The sequence below is a fragment of the Ranitomeya imitator genome, chromosome 4 (genome assembly GCF_032444005.1).
Source record: "Ranitomeya imitator isolate aRanImi1 chromosome 4, aRanImi1.pri, whole genome shotgun sequence".
In the NCBI taxonomy this organism is placed as follows: domain Eukaryota; kingdom Metazoa; phylum Chordata; class Amphibia; order Anura; family Dendrobatidae; genus Ranitomeya; species Ranitomeya imitator.
In genome coordinates this window covers 609,645,786-609,667,581 of record NC_091285.1, presented here as the reverse complement: position 1 = coordinate 609,667,581, position 21,796 = coordinate 609,645,786, and the positions used below count along the sequence as shown (strand labels likewise).

General features: G+C 44.8%; 1 protein-coding gene across 1 annotated transcript in view; it reads left to right on the top strand.

The window, feature by feature from the left end:
* The first annotated feature begins 5,426 nt into the window (after positions 1–5,426).
* The window catches only part of ARHGAP25 (Rho GTPase activating protein 25), a 156,603-nt gene continuing 140,233 nt past the window's right edge, over positions 5,427–21,796 (top strand). Inside the window, exon 1 of the mRNA XM_069766574.1 lies at positions 5,427–5,809. Within this exon, the coding sequence (XP_069622675.1) occupies positions 5,671–5,809 (139 nt within the window). The 5' untranslated portion in view covers positions 5,427–5,670. The remainder of the gene's footprint in view (positions 5,810–21,796) is intronic.

Here is a 21,796-nt window from a genome sequence, read left to right as displayed (position 1 = left end):
ACCCCAAAAGTTGTTGTCCAATGTGTCCTGAGTACGCTGATACCCCATATGTTGGGGTAAACCCCTGTGTGGGCACACAGGAGAGCTCGGAAGGGAAGGAGCACTGTTTTACTTTTTCAACTCAGAATTAGCTGGAATTGAGCTCGGATGCCATGTCGCGTTTGGAGAGCCCCTGATGTGCCTAAACAGTGGAAACCCCCCAATTATAACTGAAACCCTAATCCAAACACACCCCTAACCCTAATCTCAACGGTAACCCTAAACACACCTCTAACCCTGACACACCCCTAACCCTAATCCCAACCCTATTCCCAACCGTAAATGTAATCCAAATCCTAACTTTAGCCCCAACCCTAACCCTAACTTTAGCCCCAACCCTAACCCTAGCTCTAATGGGAAAATGGAAATAAATAAATTTTTTAATTTTTCCCTAACTAAGGGGGTGATGAAGGGGGGTTTGATTTACTTTTATAGCAGGTTATTTAGCGGATTTTTATGATTGGCAGCCGTCACACACTGAAAGACGCTTTTTATTGCAAAAAATATTTTTTGCGTTACCACATTTTGAGAGCTATAATTTTTCCATATTTTGGTCCACAGTATCATGTGAGGTCTTGTTTTTTGCGGGACGAGTTGACGTTTTTATTGGTAACATTTTCGGGCATGTGACAATTTTTGATCGCTTTTTATTCTGATTTTTGAGAGGCAAAATGACCAAAAACCAGAGGCGTTTATACCGTTCCGCGTTTGGTATAATGGATAAAGCAGTTTTATTCTTCGGGTCAGTACGATTACAGCGATGCCTCATTTTTTTAAATCTTTTTTTATGTTTTGGCGCTTTTATACGATAAAAACTATTTTATAGAAAAAATAATTATTTTTGCATCGCTTTATTCTGAGGACTATAACTTTTTTATTTTTTCGTTGATGATGCTGTATGGCAGCTTGTTTTTTGCGGGACAAGATAACGTTTTCAGCGGTACCATGGTTATTTATTTCGGTCTTTTTGATCGCGTGTTATTCCACTTTTTGTTTGGCGGTATGATAATAAAGCGGTTTTTTTGCCTCGTTTTTTTTTTTTTTTTACCGCGTTCACTGAAGGGGTTAACTAGCGGGACAGTTTTATAGGTGGGGTCGTTACGGACGTGGCAATACTAAATATGTGTACTTTTATTGTTTTGTTTTTTTATTTAGATAAAGAAATGTATTTATAGGAACAATATTTTTTTTTTTTTGGGGGGGGGGGATATTTTTTAAATTTTTTTTTTTTACACATGTGAATTTTTTTTTTACACTACAACATTGCCCCAGGTGGGGCATCATGTTATAGTGTAAGATCGCTGATCTGACACTTTGCTGTGCAGTGTGTCAGATCAGCGATCAGAAATGCACAGCTGCAGGCTTCACAGTGCCTGCTCTGAGCAGACGCTGTGAGGCCACCTCCCTCCTTGCAGGACCCGGATGCCGCGGCCATCTTGGATCCGGGCCTGCAAGGAGAAGGAGGAGGTAAGAGATCATATCGCGTTGCTGTGGGGGTCTCAGGAAAGCCCGCAGGGAGCCCCCTCCCTGCGCGATGCTTGCCTATACTGCCGGCACACCGCGATCATGTTTGATCGCGGTGTGCTGGGGGTTAATGTGCCGGGAGCGGTCCGTGACCACTCCTGGCACATTGTGCCGGATGTCAGCTGACACCCGGCCGCGATCGACCGCGCTCCCCCCGTGAGCGCGGCCGATCGCTATGACGTACTATTCCGTCGGCGGTCATACGGGCCCACCCCACCTCGACGGGATAGTACGTCATATGTCAGAAAGGGGTTAAGGAGTGTGCCACTGACTGCGGTGCCCCCCCCCCCCTCGCCCATTCCATTCACTTGGCACTTCCCCTCTCTCCCCCCTCTTATTGTTTGTGTTAAAATGGTTTGGCCCATTTTGGTTGGCCAATGGTAGCTCTTAGGGCTATTTTCAGCCTCCCTCCCACTTGTACCTGGTATAAAACAGCAGTAGTTACGTGGATCCTCCTCTTCCCCTTTGGGTCCCGGAGGTGCTCGTCCCGCCCTTCCTCCCCTATGTTTGGGTAGTTTTAATATTTGTTACTGAATAAATGTCACAGTGGCTGTTTCAACAATAGGAAGCACCGGAAGGCTCAGGCTAAGTAGATGTTACAGGGCATTTGGCTACTGGTCTGTTGTGAAGTTGAAAGTGCTTCTTTCCATTGTTATATATGTTATATATGAAAAAAGAAATTGAAGTTGTGACCCTCACCCAGCAATTTACTTGTGTTGTCTCTTTATTGGGAGATGGAATACTACCTGGGAGGGGGAGGGAGAGTGGTTCTGCTGGTAGGGTGTTTATTGGGAGTCGCCAGTCTGAGAGGAGTGAGGGAAAATGAGAGATGTGAGGTCGAAATGACAGGTGTTAGGGTGGAATGAGAGGAGTGAGGGGGAAAATGAAAGATGTGAGGGGAAAAATGAGAGGCGTGATGGGAAAATAAGAGAAGTGAGGTGCTATAACTAACCACAGATATTTACTATGCCCTGGCAACACGGGCTCTTCAGCTAGTATTAAATATGCATCAAACACCATCACCTACCACTGCTATGGCTGCCTTCCCTGGGGAAACTTTAGCCGTGTGTAATGTACATATTGTTTAGATACGGCTCCGCTTGTTGATTATCTGGTGTCCGTGTGACTGCAAGTATCCGATATGAATACTCCCGGCCACAATCCGACTAGAAGGGCGCGGCATCGCTCAATGCAAGTGTATTGAGTGTGGCTGGAAACAGTCTAGTTGGATTGTGACCGGAAGTATGCAAATCATATACCTGTGGTCACATCACCGCATGCTCCTAGTACCGGAGAATCCTCACATAGTAACTGCAAACTTGTGCTTTACTACCGGACAACCCCTTCAACGGTTGTCTGAGGAATGTTCTGCTGAATGCATATGGGCAAATCATGAAGATCCGCTTCAGGCAGCTCCCTCTGCAATTTGCAACCAATGACGTTCCAGATGTGCTCAATGGAGGTTACGTCCAGAGACGCTCCAGGCCATAGTAGCATAGTGTAGGCCTCACAGGCTGCTCACAGTAGTACAAGACACATGAAGCCTGGCGTTGTGTTGAACAATGGATGAACTGATCCAGACTGATCCATTTTGTTCCGTAACTGAAACATGAAGTCACATATCAAGCCTAAGGCATCTGTTATGTGGAGCAGGGCTGTAGCTGTGGGTGAGGCACTAGTCGGTTGCGCCCTATATGAAAGTGGGAGTTCTGGCTGGGTGTGTGGATATGTGCTGTAAGGGTGCTACGCCCGTGCAGGCCACATGTAACCGATGTTGTTGATTTGCCAGGACCAAATGTTTCACAGTTCAATAAGGGACACCACCATTCAAAAATAAAACTTTTTAACGAGCGAGGATTTGGTAGGGATTATATACAAGGGATAGCGGGTACAGACGTTTCCTTTACAACTCAAAGCATTTTCCACACCATTTCCTTCCTCCGTAGTTTACTTCATTGCTCTCTGTCCACTGTTTCTCCCTACTTCACCACAACCCAGCTTTAATTCTACAGTCCTAATTAACAAGTGTCCTCTACTTGTTTTCCCTTTAAGGTGTCAATATAGCTGGTAATGCTGACGTTCTGGAACTCCTGCGGGGATCCTCTACTTGTCCCACGTAATCGGTTCTGTTTAGGCCTGTTACCTTCCAGTGTTACAAGCTCAGGAGTTTAAACTTGGGTGTCCTCTCCTAGTAACTGTTTCCATAAGGCTACTGTCTCTGAGTGACTTATGCTCTATATCTCACTATCCTTTCTCTTTGGTCTTCTCTCACATAGGATCACCCCAAGATGTGGCACTGTTCACCTTAGATCTTTTGGGCCACTCACTATGCACTCCAGGCCCTATCTGAATTTCTGACAGGAAATTGTCACTTTCCCGTTAACTCAGCCCTACCACTTTGGGCTAGTCCCAAACCTTAACCCGAACTGTTCCTACAGTCAAACTACACATATTACCAACATATCCAATGCACATCCCAAGGGTACATGACACTAGTCCTTTTGGGTAAATGATGTAGAGTGACCTTTAAACCTCCTGTACAACTCGGCTCTCTCATTGTTTCCTCAACCTTAGTCCTCCCTGCTTACTGTGTATTACAGCTCTGTTATGCCTGTTGCTGTCTCAATTCTGCTTAAAAGGAATCTGTCACCTACTTTTTCGTATATATGCTGCGGCCACCGCCATTAGGGGCTTATCTACAGCATTCTGTAATGCTATAGATAAGCCCCCGCTGTAACCTGAAAGATAAGAAAAATAAGTTAGATTATACTCACCTGGGCGGTCCGGTCTGATGGGTGTTGTGGTCCGGTCCGGGGCCTCCCATCTTCATGCGATGACGTCCTCTTCCTTGCTTCATTTCGCGGCTCCTGCGCAGGCGTACTTTATCTGTCCTGTTGAGGGCAGAGCAAAGTACAGCAGTGTGCAGGCTTCGGGAAAGGTCAGCGAGGCCCGGCGCCTGTGCACTGCAGTACTTTGCTCTGCCCTCAACAGGGCAAATCAGTACGCCTGTGCAGGAGCCACGACAGGAAGCAAGAAAGAAGATGTCATCGCATGAAGATAGGAGGTGCCGGACCACAACACCCATCAGACCGGGACAGCCCCGGGTGAGTATAATCTAACTTGTTTTTCTTATCTATCAGGTTACATCATGGGGGGGAAGCTTATCTGCAGCATTACAGAATGCTGTAGATAAGCCCCTGATGGCGGTGGCCGCAGCTTATATACGAAAAAGTAGGTGACAGCTTCCCTTTAATTGGATCCTTTGGTTCCAGTTTGTTCTCTGCTGTATCGGCTTCATCTGTCCGTGCTGTATGACCACTTTCTCATCCGGACCGTGGGCTTCAAAGATCCACTTCACCAGGTGAGACTTAACACAGGTATTTCTTTGTGCAAATAGAAATCAGAATATTATATGAGCACATTTCCAAGTCTGTTATGTCAAGATCTAATACTTTTTTTCAATGAACCCATGTGTTGCATTTGCAGCATATCTGCACAAGGAAATCTCCCACATCTCTTCAATGGAGCTCATCAATGTCTTCTTGGCACAAAAAAGTATCATGTTTTTTCACTGATTGCAACCTGTGTTGCAGAAACCTTCCAGTTGCGCGGGTTTCAGATTGTTCATTACTCTGATTTTCACTTCAATCAGCCACGAAATCCACAGTAAATCCGACATATGTGAATTGGTCATTAATTCACTATGCAGATTATATCTATAGGTTCCATGATTCCAGGAACTATTTGCATTACAAGTCATGTCTCTGAGAGTCACGTAACCTATCAGACAGGATTACAGACTTTTTTTTTTTTTTTTATCATTTTTCGAGAAGTGTTTATAGAATGCCCACAACTTCCTCCACGGCTGCATTGTGCACAGACAGACCGGAGAAGTCAGGTTCTTTGTGATTTTTTTTTCTTTTTCTAACGCAGTAATGAAATGATTTGCCGGATGAGACCTATAACTAAGGCCCTCCACCTGTGACTACCTAGGAAACATCAAACCTTTAGAAGCAAGAGGAATTTCTGTGAATTTACAGGGTTTTACTTGCTAAGTGAAGCAGCTGAAAGAGGAAGACCGTGGTCTTACATAACATATGGCTTTACATGGTGGATAAGGAGCCTAAGAAGCAGACAACCAAACGATTTTCTTTTTGCCAGGGGCGTACTCCATGCTGCTCCACCATGTCGCTGAAACTACCGAAGAACTGGGAATTCACTTTGAAGTCTGACTTTGGAAAAATGGGTAAAGGAAAACATTTTATCATCTGCCTGTCTGTGAATAATAATGAAATTGCCTATGTGATATCATATATCAGAGCTGAAGGTGTCATTTTAAGAGGCGTTGTCTGTTGATATTAACCTTTCTCCATATATTATAATGGAGCATATAGAGTTAATAAAGAGGGGATCGCTACATGCTGGAGCAAAGGGACTGATCAGTTACTGACTAGTGATGAGCGAGTATGCTCCTTACTTGAGTTTCACCAAGCATGCTCGGGTGATCTGAGTATTTTGGGCATGCTCGGAGATTTCATTTTTGTCACCTCAGCTGCATGATTTGCCGCTGCTAGACAGCTTGATTACATGTGGGATTCCCTAACAAACGGGCAATCCCTGCATATATTCAAGCTGTCTAGCAGCCGCAAATCATGCAGCTGAGGTGACGAAAAAGAAATCTCCGAGCATGCCCAAAATACTTGGAGACCACCCGAGCATGCTCACTCATCACTATTACTGACCATTATGTGGTCCCCATGCACCAACTTACAGCATAGGAAGGGCATTATTATTATATTTTATGGTACAAGGTCACGATATTCAACACTGTCTCACTTTTTTGTTTTTGCATGGTGGCAGAATGGACAAATTACATTAATTGTGCGTATGTGATGTCCTGCAGTCCTGTGGGAATTCACCATCGCCCTGTGATCTCCCAGGCATGCTTGTGGGCTGTTATCGCGAGAGAGAAATCGCCTGGCTTTCCACTCATAATACCTTGGGAATAGCATTGGGCTAGGCTCACACCTGCGTTCTTAGTTGTGTATTTCTATTCCACTATAGGAAAAGAGAAATGAAACGCATGCAGAAATTGGAAAAGTGCATTCATCACGTGACTGACACAAATATCACCTGATAGATATCAGCAATGTCCGTTCCCTCAGTGTAGTAAAATACTTACCGGTTGTCGCCTTTTGCTGTTTGGACCAGAAGTTACATAAGTCTTTGAGACACATAATGAGGCTCTCGTAGACTCTCAATAAGGCCACTAAACACAGTATTTGGTCAGTATTTTATATCATTATTTGTAAGCTAAAACCAGGAGTGGGTGAAAAATTACGGTAATAAGTGGTGACGTGTTTCTATTATACTTTTCCTCTGATTGTTTCTCTCCTGCTTTTGGCTTCCAAATACTGAGGTAAAATACTGACCAAATACTGAACGTGTGACCGTGGTTTAAAGGGCCACTGTCACCCCCTCCAGCCGTTATAAACTAAAAGAGCCACCTTGTGCAGCAGTAATGCTGCATTCTAACAAGGTGGCTCTTTTAGTTTTTTGTTTATCTACTCCCAAAATAAAGCGCTTTGAAACTTATCCAAAATACCTCTTTGTCCATGGAGGCGGGTCCTCACTCCCCAGCTTGAACCGATACTCTGCCGTCACTCACATCTTCAGGGGCTTTCGGAGCCGCCCCCCTTCGCGCTTTTTTCGCTTCAAAAGCGGCGCCTGCGCTGTGTACAATTGTGTGGGCAGGCGCAGTAAGCTCTGGCCGTCTGACGTCCCAGCCAGGCTTGCAGACTGCGCCTGTGCGGGCAGTGCGGCCACCCACCTTGGGAATCCCAGCCCCGCAGTGTGTTATGCATTATGCACAGTGCGGGGCTGGGATTCATAGGCATTCATAGGCCACCATTGCCCTCTCCCCGTCAGCCCCATCATTGCCCTCTCTTCCTCTCCTCCCCCACCATCCCCATCATTGCCCTCTTCCCATCAGCCCCATCAATGCCCTCTCCTCCCCTACACACACCATTTACTTCTCTGCACATTCCCCTGCAGCGCGCCACACACGCGCGCACGCACACATGCACACACACTCCCCGCTCACCTCTCCTCGTGCTCTGCCGCAGCATCTCCATCGCCTTCCTCTGACACAGCCGGCCGCTGAATGATAATGTCATCCAGCGGCGTGTCTGTGTGAGAGGAAGCGCGGGCAGGAAGCAGGAAGACAGATCGCTGCAGCTCCGCTGCTATTTTCTCTTGTAGGCAGCGGAGCTGAAGGGATTTCTCCCTGCCCGCCGCAGCCACCCTGCAGGGGCTCCCCTCCACCTCCGCACATGTTGGGAGCCGGCGCTCTGCAGCTTCTCTGTGCCGGCTGTCAGCTTGACAGTCGGCACAGAGAACAGCTGACACTCTGACCGGGGGCGGCAGAATGCAGCCGCCGGGGAAGACACTGCGGACCGCCACATTAGGCGGCCCGACTGCGCCCCCCTGTCGGCTGCGCCCGGGGCACATGCCCCAGCTGCCCCCCCCCCAGATACGCCTGAGGGAAATCCAGATAAAAGGTGACCTACGAGAGAAAGTAACAGTAATGACATCCGATCACAAGTTACAAGATGCCTGAAACGGTGCTGGAAACAGTATATGATGAGCACTGCTCAGTATTTTACTACACAGCGCACTTACATTACTAATACTTGGTTGGTGGTGAAATTAAAAAAAAAAGCCCTAGAGGGGTACTTTAACTTAGAAAAAATGCATTTTTCCCTGTGAACATGACCTGTGATGTGAAGGAAACAATCACTTTGACCACCATAGACCTCTACAAGTAGAGCTGTGTTAATAAGGATGTTAATGGCCGGAGGGGAGGAGGTAGCACTTCACTTTCCTAGCACTACCTCTACATAACCCCTTAAGATAATGTAGTTATTTTAATTGCAGTCCTATGTAAAACCATAGATCGGCATGGGAGCTTTCCTTTTCTCAATCACATGCATGTAATTCCTTAGGCTAGGTTCAGAACACATTGTGTTAACAGCAGCCCATTCAACACGTGTTAAACGGGCTGCGTTAGCGCAAGTGCCGACATGCCATCGCGCTAGCGCAGATAGAGCTAGCAGATGCTCTATCTGCGCTAGCGGTGACGGACCCGGAAATGCAGCCTGCGTCCCAGGGTCCGTCACTCAATGACGGCACATCGCTAGCGATGCGCCCGAAATAGAGATTAATGGCAGCGTTAATGGACTGCGTTACACCGCGTTATGCCACCCTGTAACGCAGTCCATCTAACGGACTGCTTGGACGTAATGTGAACCCAGCCTAAACGTGGCTGTTGTATTGGATTGTGTGCAGCACGGTATTACATGCTTTTATATTGTGACTATTATTTTAAGTGCCATAATTGGGGTGACTGAGGTTGTGCTCTGGTTCAGTAACACTAACCTAGGCTGTACAGACATGACACACTAAGATCCAGATCTTATCCAGTCCTATGACTGGTTCTTTGTGCAGGGATATAATTACCACTATTAACTTTATACGGTGGTATTGTACTTTATCGGAAATGACTATTATTTGTCATAAGCTTATGATAAGTGACAGTCTGACCAAGGACCAGTGATAGGGGCAATGTGGCGCTGAAGCCATCCACCAGTCATACAGTTAGGAGGCACACAGACGGCCATATAAGTAGTGCGAGGATCATATCGCAATCCTTGGACTGGCCTGGCTCTTCTCCTGACCCGAACCTGACAGATTGATGTATTTCTATGCAGCTGCCAGGCTCAGGTCATTAGAGGTGCTGGGCCAGTCCGAGGATTGCGATGCAACCCTCACATGAGAAATATGGCTGCCTTATGGCACACCTTCACTTAGATGGAATAGTGAAGGCTGAAGAGGTTACATAACATTAAAATGGCTGCCAGAAGATAACACAGCACTGAAATCACAAATAATGCCAGTCCTGGCACTAAATAGTATGATTATTTTGTTCTGTGCTGTAGAGCTATTAAAGGGAACCTGTCAGGCGATTCATGCTCCCCAAACTGCAAGTAGATCAATCGCAGCGTGGCGACAGCGATACATGTGGGGCCTTTACCTCACCCCCTATTGCTCAGGCTTGTCTGGCTTTATTTTATAGCCTGTTCTGAGTTTATCATGGGGCTTCACCTGCTCACATCCCTAAAGGTACCTTCACACTAAATGATATCGCTAGCGATCCGTGACGTTGCAGCGTCCTGGCTAGCGATATCGTTCAGTTTGACACGCAGCAGCGATCAGAATCCTGCTGTGATGTCGTTGGTCGGGGCTAGAAGGCCAGAACTTTATTTGGTCGCTGGATCTCCCGCTGACTTCGCTGATTCGGCGTGTGTGACACCGATTCAGCGATGTCTTCGCTGGTAACCAGGGTAAACATCGGGTTACTAAGCGCAGGGCCGTGCTTAGTAACCCGATGTTTACCCTGGTTACCATCCTAAAAGTAAAAAAAACAAACGCTTCATACTTACCTTCCGCTGTCTGTCCCCGGCGCTGTGCTTTCCTGCACTCACTGTGAGCACAGCGGCCGGAAAGCAGAGCGGTGACGTCACCGCTCTGCTTTCCGGCCGCTGTGCTCACAGCCAGACCAGAGAAGCACAGCGCCGGGGACAGACAGCGGAAGGTAAGTATGAAGCGTTTGTTTTTTTTACTTTTAGGATGGTAACCAGGGTAAACATCGGGTCACTAAGCGCAGCCCTGCGCTTAGTAACCCGATGTTTACCCTGGTTACCGGCATCGTTGGTCGCTGGAGAGCTGTCTGTGTGACAGCTCTCCAGCGACCAAACAGCGACGCGGCAGCGATCCGGATCGTTGTCTGGATCGCTGCAGCGTCGTTTAGTGTGAAGGTACCTTAAGGGTACCGTCACACAGTGCCACTTTGATCGCTACGACGGTACGATTCGTGACGTTCCAGCGATATCCATACGATATCGCTGTGTCTGACACGCAGCAGCGATCAGGGACCCTGCTGAGAATCGTACGTCGTAGCAGATCGTTTGGAACATTCTTTCGTCGCTGGATCTCCCGCTGTCATCGCTGGATCGGTGTGTGTGACACCGATCCAGCGATGCGTTCGCTTGTACCCAGGGTAAACATCGGGTTACTAAGCAGGGCTGCGCTTAGTAACCCAATATTTATCCTGGTTACCATCGTAAATGTGAAAAAAAACTAACAGTACATACTTACATTCCGGTGTCCGTCAGGTCCCTTGCCGTCTGCTTCCCGCACTGACTGACTGCCGGCCGTAAAGTGAAAGCAGAGCACAGCACAGAGCCATCCACCATCCACACTCTGGGAAGCCCTGGGGACATACTTCACCTGTGGGAAGGTATACCATCTAGCTGCCATAACATCACCCCAGCGGACCCCTTAAAGCAGCGTTGGTCACCCTGACCGAATACCACAGGTGGCGTCATGAACATTTCCCCTTTAAATACCTTTCCCTTTTATTAACGGAGTTTCCGAGGGCCACGGAACGGGTCAGCCACCTTGACATCCCCCTTGAGAACCGAAGGACCCGGTACCGAGTACCCCACTGCCCTACGGGGGCGATCCATGAACATGTTGCATGCATTGTGTTACCTGACAAAGAGTTCTCCTTCATTGCCTCCAAACGTAATATCACTCTCCCTGAGAGGAAAGCAATACCACTGCAACGACCAGGACCCTGGGGCGCCGCATGTACATCGCATGTACATGGGAAGACACCTGTCGATTAATTGCTGTGGAGTTAGTACTTGCGGCCAAGGGAGGAGCAAAAATAGGCTCTTCCAGACAATGGCCCCCAGCTTTGTCTTTAAATTCTATTATTTCTGATACCCCTGAGCATTACAAAATATAATATACCTGGCTGCAATTCCTGCTGCCTACAGTTTGTTGAATCACCTGACAGGTTCCCTTTAAGAAATGGTTATCCTGCAGTGGACAACCCATGACTCAACAAATATTAAAAATGGCTTTTCTTATCAATATCTTATGGGCTTTTAGCAACCCAAAATCAGTCTCTTAGACAGTAATATACTTTAGAGTCTAAAGTTTAGACCTTATATCAGACTTGCCAATGGCAGCAACAAGGTTTTGAGTTACCCCAACAGTTTTAATTGACTTTGACCCTGATTCGGCCTACTCTGATAATTGCTTAAGGGAACAGTCAGATGGCCGTATAAGTCGGACTGAGATCGGACTGCAATGCTCGGACTGGCAATGGCTCTCCTGACCTGAATGTGACAGCTGCATAGAAATATACAAAGCTGCCATTCTCGGGTCGAGAGAGGTGCTTGCCAGTCCGGGCACTACAGTCTGACTTATACAACCATCTGACTGTTCACTTAAGCAATTGTTACTAAGTCGGACTGAGATTGGATGCAAAGCTCAGACTGGCCAATAGCTCTCCCGACCCGAACGTAACAGCTGCATAGAAATATACGAAGCTGCCACTCTCTGGTCGAGTGAGCCGCTGGCCAGTCCGAGCTTTGCATCCAATCTCGGTCGGACTGCCCCTTGAAGATGATTTTTACACCACATCTTATTTCAGGTTATCCATTCCTAGTGCCTAAAGTTGATTAGATCACTGACAGGACATACAGAGAAAAGGGTCTCTCCATGTTACCACACCCATTTACAGAGATTATTCATTCTTTTCTATGAGCGGACAGTCTGACCATAATAATGATGATTATTTAGATTTATGCAGTATATTCCGCAGCACTTTACAATTCATATATATTACAGAATAGCTCATAGTGAGGGTCCTCCTCACGAGTGCTTACAAGCTATAAGGAAATAAGGGTGACGCAAGAGGTAAAAAATCCTTCTATTGTCTGCTCATGCCATGAGTATAATAAATAAGGGTATTCATGTACAACTGCATGAACCGGTCACCAGCCAGTATGTGTTTACGTGCTGAATGCAGAGATTGTGGGGGAGCGTATGGTAGAAGGGAAAACTGAGAACAGTTAGTGAGATGATGTGTTAGGCCTGCCTAAAAAGATGTGTGTTCACAGCAATCTTAAAACCGCGCACTCTGGAAATGAGCCTGATTGTCCTGAGTAGTGCATTCCGGAGAACTGGTGCAGCATGAGAAAAGTCATGGAGATGAGTGGGAGATTCAGATAATGGAGGATGTTAGTTTTATAACATAAGCAGAGCTCATCCCGCCCTGTTCAAAGTTATATGAAGAGGTAGCTGTGAACTGGTCCACTTTGCGTGAAGCATTGGAGCGAAGGTGACCTGGTAGCCATCTTTTCACTGAGGCGAATTATTCTACAGGGTGGGCCATTGATATGGATACACCTAAATAAAATGTGAATGGTTGGTGATATCAACTTCCTGTTTGTGGCACATTGGTATAAGGAAGGGGGAAAACTTTTCAAGATGGGTGGTGACCATGGCGGCCATTTTGAAGTCCGCCATTTTGAATGCAACTGTATATTGTATGTATGTCTTGCAATGGTGATTTCTGAGCTGTATAATGCTAGTGCGTGCAATGGGATGAGATGTCATCAGATACTGGAGCAATACCACATCCCATCATGCAGTCTGTCTATAGCGCAATAGTTGTGGTTGGTTTTTGATGACTGTAGTAGCACCACTATATCAATTCTAGACAAGAAAAGCACAAAAATAATAATGGGTCAAAATGGCGAAAAAAGGTTTTGAATTCCTATTGAGAAGTGCAGAAAAATATTTAGAATTGAGAGTCCTCCGTGGTTGATACCTTTTAATGGCTAAATGAAGGAGTGCTTAATCCAGTTATTGTGCATTAATTATAGTAGAAGTACACGGCAGTGGAGATGTCGTTATGCAGCAGACGCTCTGCACACAGCCTGTTCCTTCTTGAATTTGTACATTAACCTCACACAGAACAGGATGTGGATTTGTAATGTGGTGTATAATATGCCAAATCTACAATATGTGAGACCTCAAAGGCAAATTAGAATTTAATTAAATCAATTTTTCTCGAACGCCAGGATTTCTAAAATCCAATGCTAATATTCAAAATAAATATTCCAAAAGTTCTGCTAACTTTAGGAAATATTCACTTACAATGGTTGCAAACCTATAACATGAAAACAATATTGCATCAAGTAAAGCAACTGTTTCCTGGGTGGTTGGTGTCCTAGATTAATTATATCTGGTGAGCAATCGGAATAGAGCTGCTGAGAAAGAAGGAAATTCTGAAGACAAATCCAGGTATACATTGTTGTAAAAATATCCAACAGCAGCAGGCTTATGCTGGAGGGAATGTGCAAACAATATCCAACAGCAGCAGGCTTATGCTGAGGGAATGTGTAAACAATACCCAACAGCAGCAGGCTTATGCTGAGGGAATGTGTAAATAATACCCAACAGCAGCAGGCTTATGCTGAGGGAATGTGTAAATAATACCCAACAGCAGCAGGCTTATGCTGAGGGAATGTGTAAACAATACCCAACAGCAGCAGGCTTATGCTGAGGGAATGTGTAAACAATACCCAACAGCAGCAGGCTTATGCTGAGGGAATGTGTAAATAATACCCAACAGCAGCAGGCTTATGCTGAGGGAATGTGTAAACAATACCCAACAGCAGCAGGCTTATGCTGAGGGAATGTGTAAGCAATACCCAACAGCAGCAGGCTTATGCTGAGGGAATGTGTAAACAATATCCAACAGCAGCAGGCGTATGCTGGAGAGAATGTGTAAACAATATTCAACAGCAGCAGGCTTATGCTGGAGGGAATGTGTAAACAATATTCAACAGTAGCAGGTTTATGCTGAGGGAATGTGTAAACAATATCCAACAGCAGCAGGCTTATGCTGGAGGGAATGTGTAAACAATATTCAACAGTAGCAGGCTTATGCTGAGGGAATGTGTAAGCAATACCCAACAGCAGCAGGCTTATGCTGGAGGGAATGTGTAAACAATATTCAACAGCAGCAGGCTTATGCTGGAGGGAATGTGTAAGCAATACCCAACAGCAGCAGGCTTATGCTGGAGGGAATGTGTAAACAATACCCAACAGCAGCAGGCTTATGCTGGAGGGAATGTGTAAACAATATTCAACAGCAGCAGGCTTATGCTGGAGGGAATGTGTAAACAATATTCAACAGCAGCAGGTTTATGCTGAGGGAATGTGTAAACAATATCCAACAGCAGCAGGCTTATGCTGGATAGAATGTGTAAACAATATTCAACAGTAGCGGGCTTATGCTGGAGGGAATGTGTTGAGCAGATGGCACTGTGTTAATTGTTGGAATTTTGTTTAAGGGACTCTGTCACCAGGTTTTTGCTACCCCATCTGAGAGCAGAATAATGTGGGAATAGACTGATTCCAGCAACGTGTTACTTACTGATTTCTGCAGTTTTTATTAAAAACTTTTTTCTCTGCTGCAAATCTGAATTCTGAAATCTGTATTACCTGCCCATGGTACTGACTGGCAGCCCATGGTATTGACTGGCAGCCTTCTGATTTATACTGTGCATAGGCAGAAAGCTGCTGATCAGTAGTCTAGGCATGGTTGAACTACCTGGCAGTAAGTTGACTAGTTTAAAAAAAAAAAAACTACACTAAGCAGCCCAGTAAGTGATATATATAGCTGGAATCAGGGTCTCTTCCTACATTATGTTGCTTTCAGATTAGGTAGCTAAAACCTAATGACAGGACAGTATTAAAGGGAATCTATGTGAACTCTTTGACTTGTTTGCATCAGATGTATTCTCCATGTTGTAATAGCGCAGATAATGATTGTATGTTCCAAGTAGGACACTTAATTCGCACACAATGTCTGAGTGCTGAATGATTCTTCCGAAAGCTGAAATCTGCAACATCACCTTTCCCATTATTACATGCTTGTCCCTTTAATGCGTACTGATTACTTCGCAAAGTTTAATATTAGACAAAGGGAAGCTGAGCAAACAGTGTTACAGAATTACAGTTTTATTTACAGGAACTAAAAATATAAGTAACCACCCCTTTTGGTTGAGTTAAGACTGTACTTATTTCATAAAGTGACTGTATGTAAGTAGGATAGGAAAAAACAAAACAATGATGAGCTATTTTCTGGGTGCGGTTACCCCATCCAGTTGATGCAGTGAGACCCTGTGGGGTGTGAACCACTGAAATTGGGCAAATAGACCCCTCCTCCACTGCAGCAATGGCTCCTGTCTGCTGAACCGCATCAGGACGCCAAGACAGTCTGCACCCGAAGATGTCCGTCCCTGGCAGCCTTTTCAAAAAGTGATTTCAGCTGTATCGAGTCACCTGCCAATTATATATTATTATTTTCCTTCATCAGTTCCTTTACTTAAAAGAATTTAAAAAAAGAACTGTCTCTCCCCTCCCCTGAGACACTTGTGGCTACCGTTCCTAATCCTCAGACGTTCTCTGTATAACCCCATCTTCCACAAGGACATCTTACCCCATATGACCGCTGCAGCCAATCTCGGGCTGCATCAGTCAGATGGGACAAGATAGGGAAGTGGCCGGAGAGGTGAGCAATGGTATCTTTTATTAATTTATCAATCTACAGTGGTAAATCTAAAGTCCAAATTTGGATAACTTTGTGAGGACTTTTTTGCTCCTGATATCCCTGGTTTTCCAGAATAATCCATCCCATTCAAACATACTCTTTAGTAACCACAAACCACCCAAGACCACTACAGATGAAAGATTCGATCGGATCTGTCAGTAGAACAGTTACCCCTATCTAATGTCACCGTAGTGTCGGGTTCATTAATCACTACTCACAGTGCTTGTTGGACTTTCTCTAGACCCCCCTTAATTATAACCCTTTTGTGACCGGGCCCTTTTTTTAATTTTTGTTTTAATTTTTCCTTTCCTTCTTTCGATAGCCATTACTTTTTTTTCCACTTTTCTGTTGACTAAGCCATAAGAAGTCATATTCATTATATCATATAATGTTCCAAAAAAAAAATCCGAATGTGGTTAAAGGGTAAGAAAAACACAATTACGCCATTAAGTAATATAATATTTGAATACATTTTTTTTTCTCCTGTAATAGTGTGATCCTATTGTGTGCACTCGCTTTCCCTGATGATTACTATGCGGGCAGTTGCATTGTTTATATATGAGAGGAAAGATACTGATAATATCTCCATACCACAGAGGCCTGAGAACGGTACACATCTGGTTTCCTTTTTTCTCACAATTCACAATGAGATAAAAATGTCTTTAATTCAACAAGAAATTGTCATCGACTCATGATCATCATTCTGCCATAAAGGGTGGCCATTTTGAGATTATTCCTGCCATTCTGATAATCCAGGAGTTCTGAAACTTGATTTTTATCATTATTTTTAGGGTAATTTTCTTTGAGGGTTGCTACCCTTGAATGGAGTTTCATTTGTATATTTGTATGACGCTAGGTCATCTAAAATGGTTATTACTCCCCCAATAATAAGTTATCCCCTACCCAAATAATTGGAGATGGCTCGCTGATTTCTAAAGCCCTATGGTTGGGACTCCTTCTTGAATAGTGCAGAGATGAGCATGACTGACCTCCGCTACATTTATTGTCTATGAGACTGCCGGACATAGCCAAGTGCTGTAATCTGCAGTACCATAGACAATGAATGGAGATGAGGTCAAGCATTCACACCTTCGCTCCATTCAGGTCGAGTCTGCTCAGCCATGATCTCAGGATCAGTGTATGTCCCAGCGGTCAGATAACCAGCAATCAGCAAGGTATAACCCTTTGATGCTGAATAAAAGTAGTTTTCTGCTAAATCTTGATGCAAAGTTCTAAAATATTGGCCTAATATATCAATAATGTCCATTGTGCGGCCAGAAATATAGCAGAACAGATAGATATTGAAGATCAAGGATTATGGAAGAAGATGAAGGAAGACAAGTATCAAGTCATTTGTCCAAGGTGAATAGATGTTTGCTGGTAACAAGCACTAAAGGTATTAAAAGCAATGTTAACACTTGATTTGGACCCCTTTCTTCTCTATTTTTGTCGAATACTCCACGTGATGAAATTTCTCTGTATAGGATCTATACACAAATATGCAATCCAGTATATATGAATTCAGTCTAATTACCTGCATGAAGCGATGCAATGTCCCCATGTCCCCATTCACTTGCTTCCATTTTGCTTAGACCCCAGTTTTTTGTGACGATTTAAAAAAAAAAAAAAAAAAAAAAAAAAAAAGGAAACAAAGATAAAACTAAAGACAAGTCATCTATGTAGGGAAAAATTACCACTATGAAACAGGAAATAGCAACATATTTTACATCACTCATCAGAAATAATGATGCGATGAGTTGTGCAGAATACTCCCCTCCAGTCATCCAGTCAGCCCTCACACAGGGTTAATGCCAGCGTTACCGGAGCGCGGTGTAACGCACTCTGGTTACGCAGCTATTAACCCTGTGTGACCAGCTTTTTACTATTGATGCTGCGTATGCAGCATCAATAGTAAAACGATCTAATGTTAAAAATAATAATAATAAAAAAAGGTTATTCTCACCCTCCAACGTGCATGCTGTACTCGGCAGTGCAAGCGGCAGGTTCCGGTGCCAAGGATGCTATGCGAGAAGGACCTGCCATGATGTCACGGTCATGTGACCACGATGTCATCACAGGTCCTGCGTTCATACCAACCCTGGGACCGGAAGCTGCTGCGTGCACCGCACACAGGCGACAGGACTACAAGGGGCCTTCGGAAGGTGAGTATATGTTTCTTTTTGAGTTTTCAACCTGTTACATACGTGGCTGGGCAATATACTACGTGGCTCTGTGCTGTATACTACGTCGCTGTGCAATATACTACGTGGCTGGGCAATATACTACGTCACTGGGCAATATACTACGTAGCTGGGCAATATACTACGTGGCTCTGTGCTGTATACTACGTGACTGGGCAATATACTACGTGACTGGGTAATATACTACGTGGCTGGGCAATATACTACGTGACTGTGCAATAAACTACGTAACTGGGCAATATACTACGTGACTGTGCAATATACTACGTAACTGGGCAATATACTACGTGGGCTGTGCAATATACTATGTCACTGGGCAATATACTATGTGGCTGGGCAATATGCTATGTGGGCTGGGCAATATGCTATGTGGGCTGGGCAATATGCTATGTGGGCTGGGCAATATGCTATGTGGGCTGGGCAATATGCTATGTGGGCTGGGCAATATACTACGTGGACATGCATATTCTAGAATACCCGATGCGTTAGAATCGGGCCACCATCTGTTATTATTATATGTACCCACAGTGGGGAATTGCAGCTGTAATATAGGTGAGTGCATACGGTCACTTTATGATTGTATTGTGCCCTAAAATGTTTATATTCTAACTAGATTGTGGCCCGATTCTAACGCATCGGGTATTCTAGAATATGCATGTCCCCGTAGTATATGGACAATGATGATTCCAGAATTCGCGGCACACTGTGCCCGTCGCTGATTGGTCGAGGCAACCTTTATGACATCATCGTCGCCATGGCAACCATTATGACATCTACGTCGATACTGTGCCCGTCGCTGAATCAGAAACGTGAGAGGTCTACGTCCTTTATGACATCATCGTCGCTGTGCCCGTTGCTGATTGGTCGAGGCCTGGCGGCCTCGACCAATCAGAGAGCCGGGATTTCCAGGACAGACAGACAGAAAAACCCTTAGACAATTATATATGCTTAACCCCTTCAGACACAGCAATTTTCTGTATGTATCGTTGTGTTTTAAGTTGCAACTTGAGCATTTTTTTGCAGGGCTTACAAACCTCGAAAACTAAATCCAGCATTGTTCAAAACAAGTTTTTAATTGCTTGTTAAGAGATGCAAGTCCCCATATTTAATATTCAGAAAATACACACAAACACTTTAGGCAGGGGGGTACAGGGGATCCCACCAGGATGCAACAAATGGATAGCAGCTAGTGAGCACTAAAATGCTTGGGTGCTCGTTGCTAGGGTCCAGCAAAATGGCAATGATGGAAACACTGCTCAAATGACACAGGGACCTCATGGGGATCACCCCTGGAAGAATTCCTGACTCCTAGTTCACAGCCTTAATCATTTTTTTCTGAGATTCATGCAATTTTTCCCGATGCCACAAAAACCGCATTAAAACGAAACCAAAACTGGTTTTGCTGGGAAATATGTCAAGGTTCATCCTTTGCAGGTTAATAACTTGCCTGTAAGGCCAAATATTTAACCCCAGACTGAAAATTTCCTCCCCCACTTGGGCTTAGTTCAGACGCAGCATTTTTGAAGCGTTTTTCAACTTTAACATTGTTTCAACCACTGCAAATGCATTCACTGGAAAATGTCATTGTAACATTTAACACCCCTAGCTGGCCATGTGGTGTGTGACACATAAGCAGACCCGTCTTGTTTCATTTACGAAGGAGGGACTCTTAAAGTCACAGAGCCTATTTTTACTGGTGCATCAGGCGGCATTAATCTTCTTAAAGGGCCATTATGAAACAGTGGGTCTCCAAAGCTGTTGTAGCCTATGCTGTGAGTGGATGGGCTGCCAAGAATTACAGCGCACCACAATACCTCTGTCATAAGATGTCCAGGGGGGACTCCTGAAAAAGTGTTGCATTGAATTCAAGGCCTGCCATGCTACCAATTCATATGCACCCCAAAAAGCCTTTGAACCCACATACTGGATGGGCCCATGAAAATCCACTTCACAATATGCATTTTGTACTCCGTACTCCTTTATTTTACACATTGGCGGCAAGGCCAGCACTGCTGCATAGTCGGTCATATGCACCCCATTAGGCCTTGGAACCAGGTATGGACTGGAGTTGAAATTCAGCCCTTGTATTTGAAATCACACAGGCCCACGCTGTTCCTGTCCCTAAGCACTAGATGGGATATATTACTAATATTACCCTGGATGGAGGAAAGCAAGATTTACTACAAGACCGATATTTCTAATGATACCCATGGCCTGCTGGGGTAAGTGACAGAGTCAGCGACTTTGTGCTCCATCACAATTCTTAACAGTATGGGTTTCTTGAGAACACAGATTCTGCTAACAAGGTAGCAGACAGGGCAGCCCACGACCAGACAGGCCCTTCTGGCATTTGCCAGACTTGCCAGATGGCCAGTCCAGCCCTGCTTGGAACCCACATACTGGATGGGCCCAGGAAAATCCACTTCACAATATGAATTTTGTGCTCCATACTCCTTTGTTTTATAGATTGGCAGGAAGGCAAGCCCTGCTGCATAGTCAGTCATATGCACCCATTAGGCCTTGGAACCCACATACTGGATGGGCCCAGGAAAATTCACTCATATTTTTTAATGGTATGATGGTTCCCTCTTTGTACAATTATTAACGGGAGAATGTTTCAATTTTATTTGACATGTTTTTAACACTAAGGTTCAGATACGGTTTTAAAAAAGGCAAATACTTGCAATACAAGGCAATTTTACTGCAAACTACAAAATTCAAGGAATAGTATGATTGAATAGTGTGAGTGCGTACACTTTTGTATGTGTTAACATACGCAGGTTAATAAGTACATATAAGGATTAAATAAATATAGTGATTACGTATATATGAATATTAACCACATTCAGTATAGTTAGATCATCACCAAGAGGCGTTTAAACATCATCCGTCTAGAATATCAGAGAGGCAACACCAAGACAGAGAACCCCTGGGAGATTACCAACACTGCCTGGGCATCCCCAATTAAGCAGGTATCAGCACACTGTACATGTACAGGTACCACAGTTTTGGCATCTGTCTTAGTCATGTTTCTCTGGTCTTATATAGTGAATAACACTATGTAGTAACTCTAGTTTCACCCACACCTTCAAGTGGCCACTTTTCAAGGTTGGATGAAACTGAGATATCATGGAGTCATCAGACCTGTTATGATCTGGTGGCTTTGGAGCAGCATGAGACGTACTCTGGAGAAGGTGGTCCCTGTTCTGACCGCAAACCCTGAACCTAGCAGCGCAACTAAAAGTAGCCGTGGGGGGGTACCTAACACTCACTAGACCCCTCGGCACAGCCTAAGATCTAACTACCCCTAAAGACAGAAACAGGAAACCTATCTTGCCTCAGAGAAAATCCCCAAAGGATAGATAGCCCCCCACAAGTATTGACTGTGAGAGGAGAGGGAAATAACATACGCAGATATGAAATCAGATTTTAGCATAGGAGGCCATACTAGCTAAAAAGAAAGAATAGAACAGAGTACTATGCGGTCAGTATA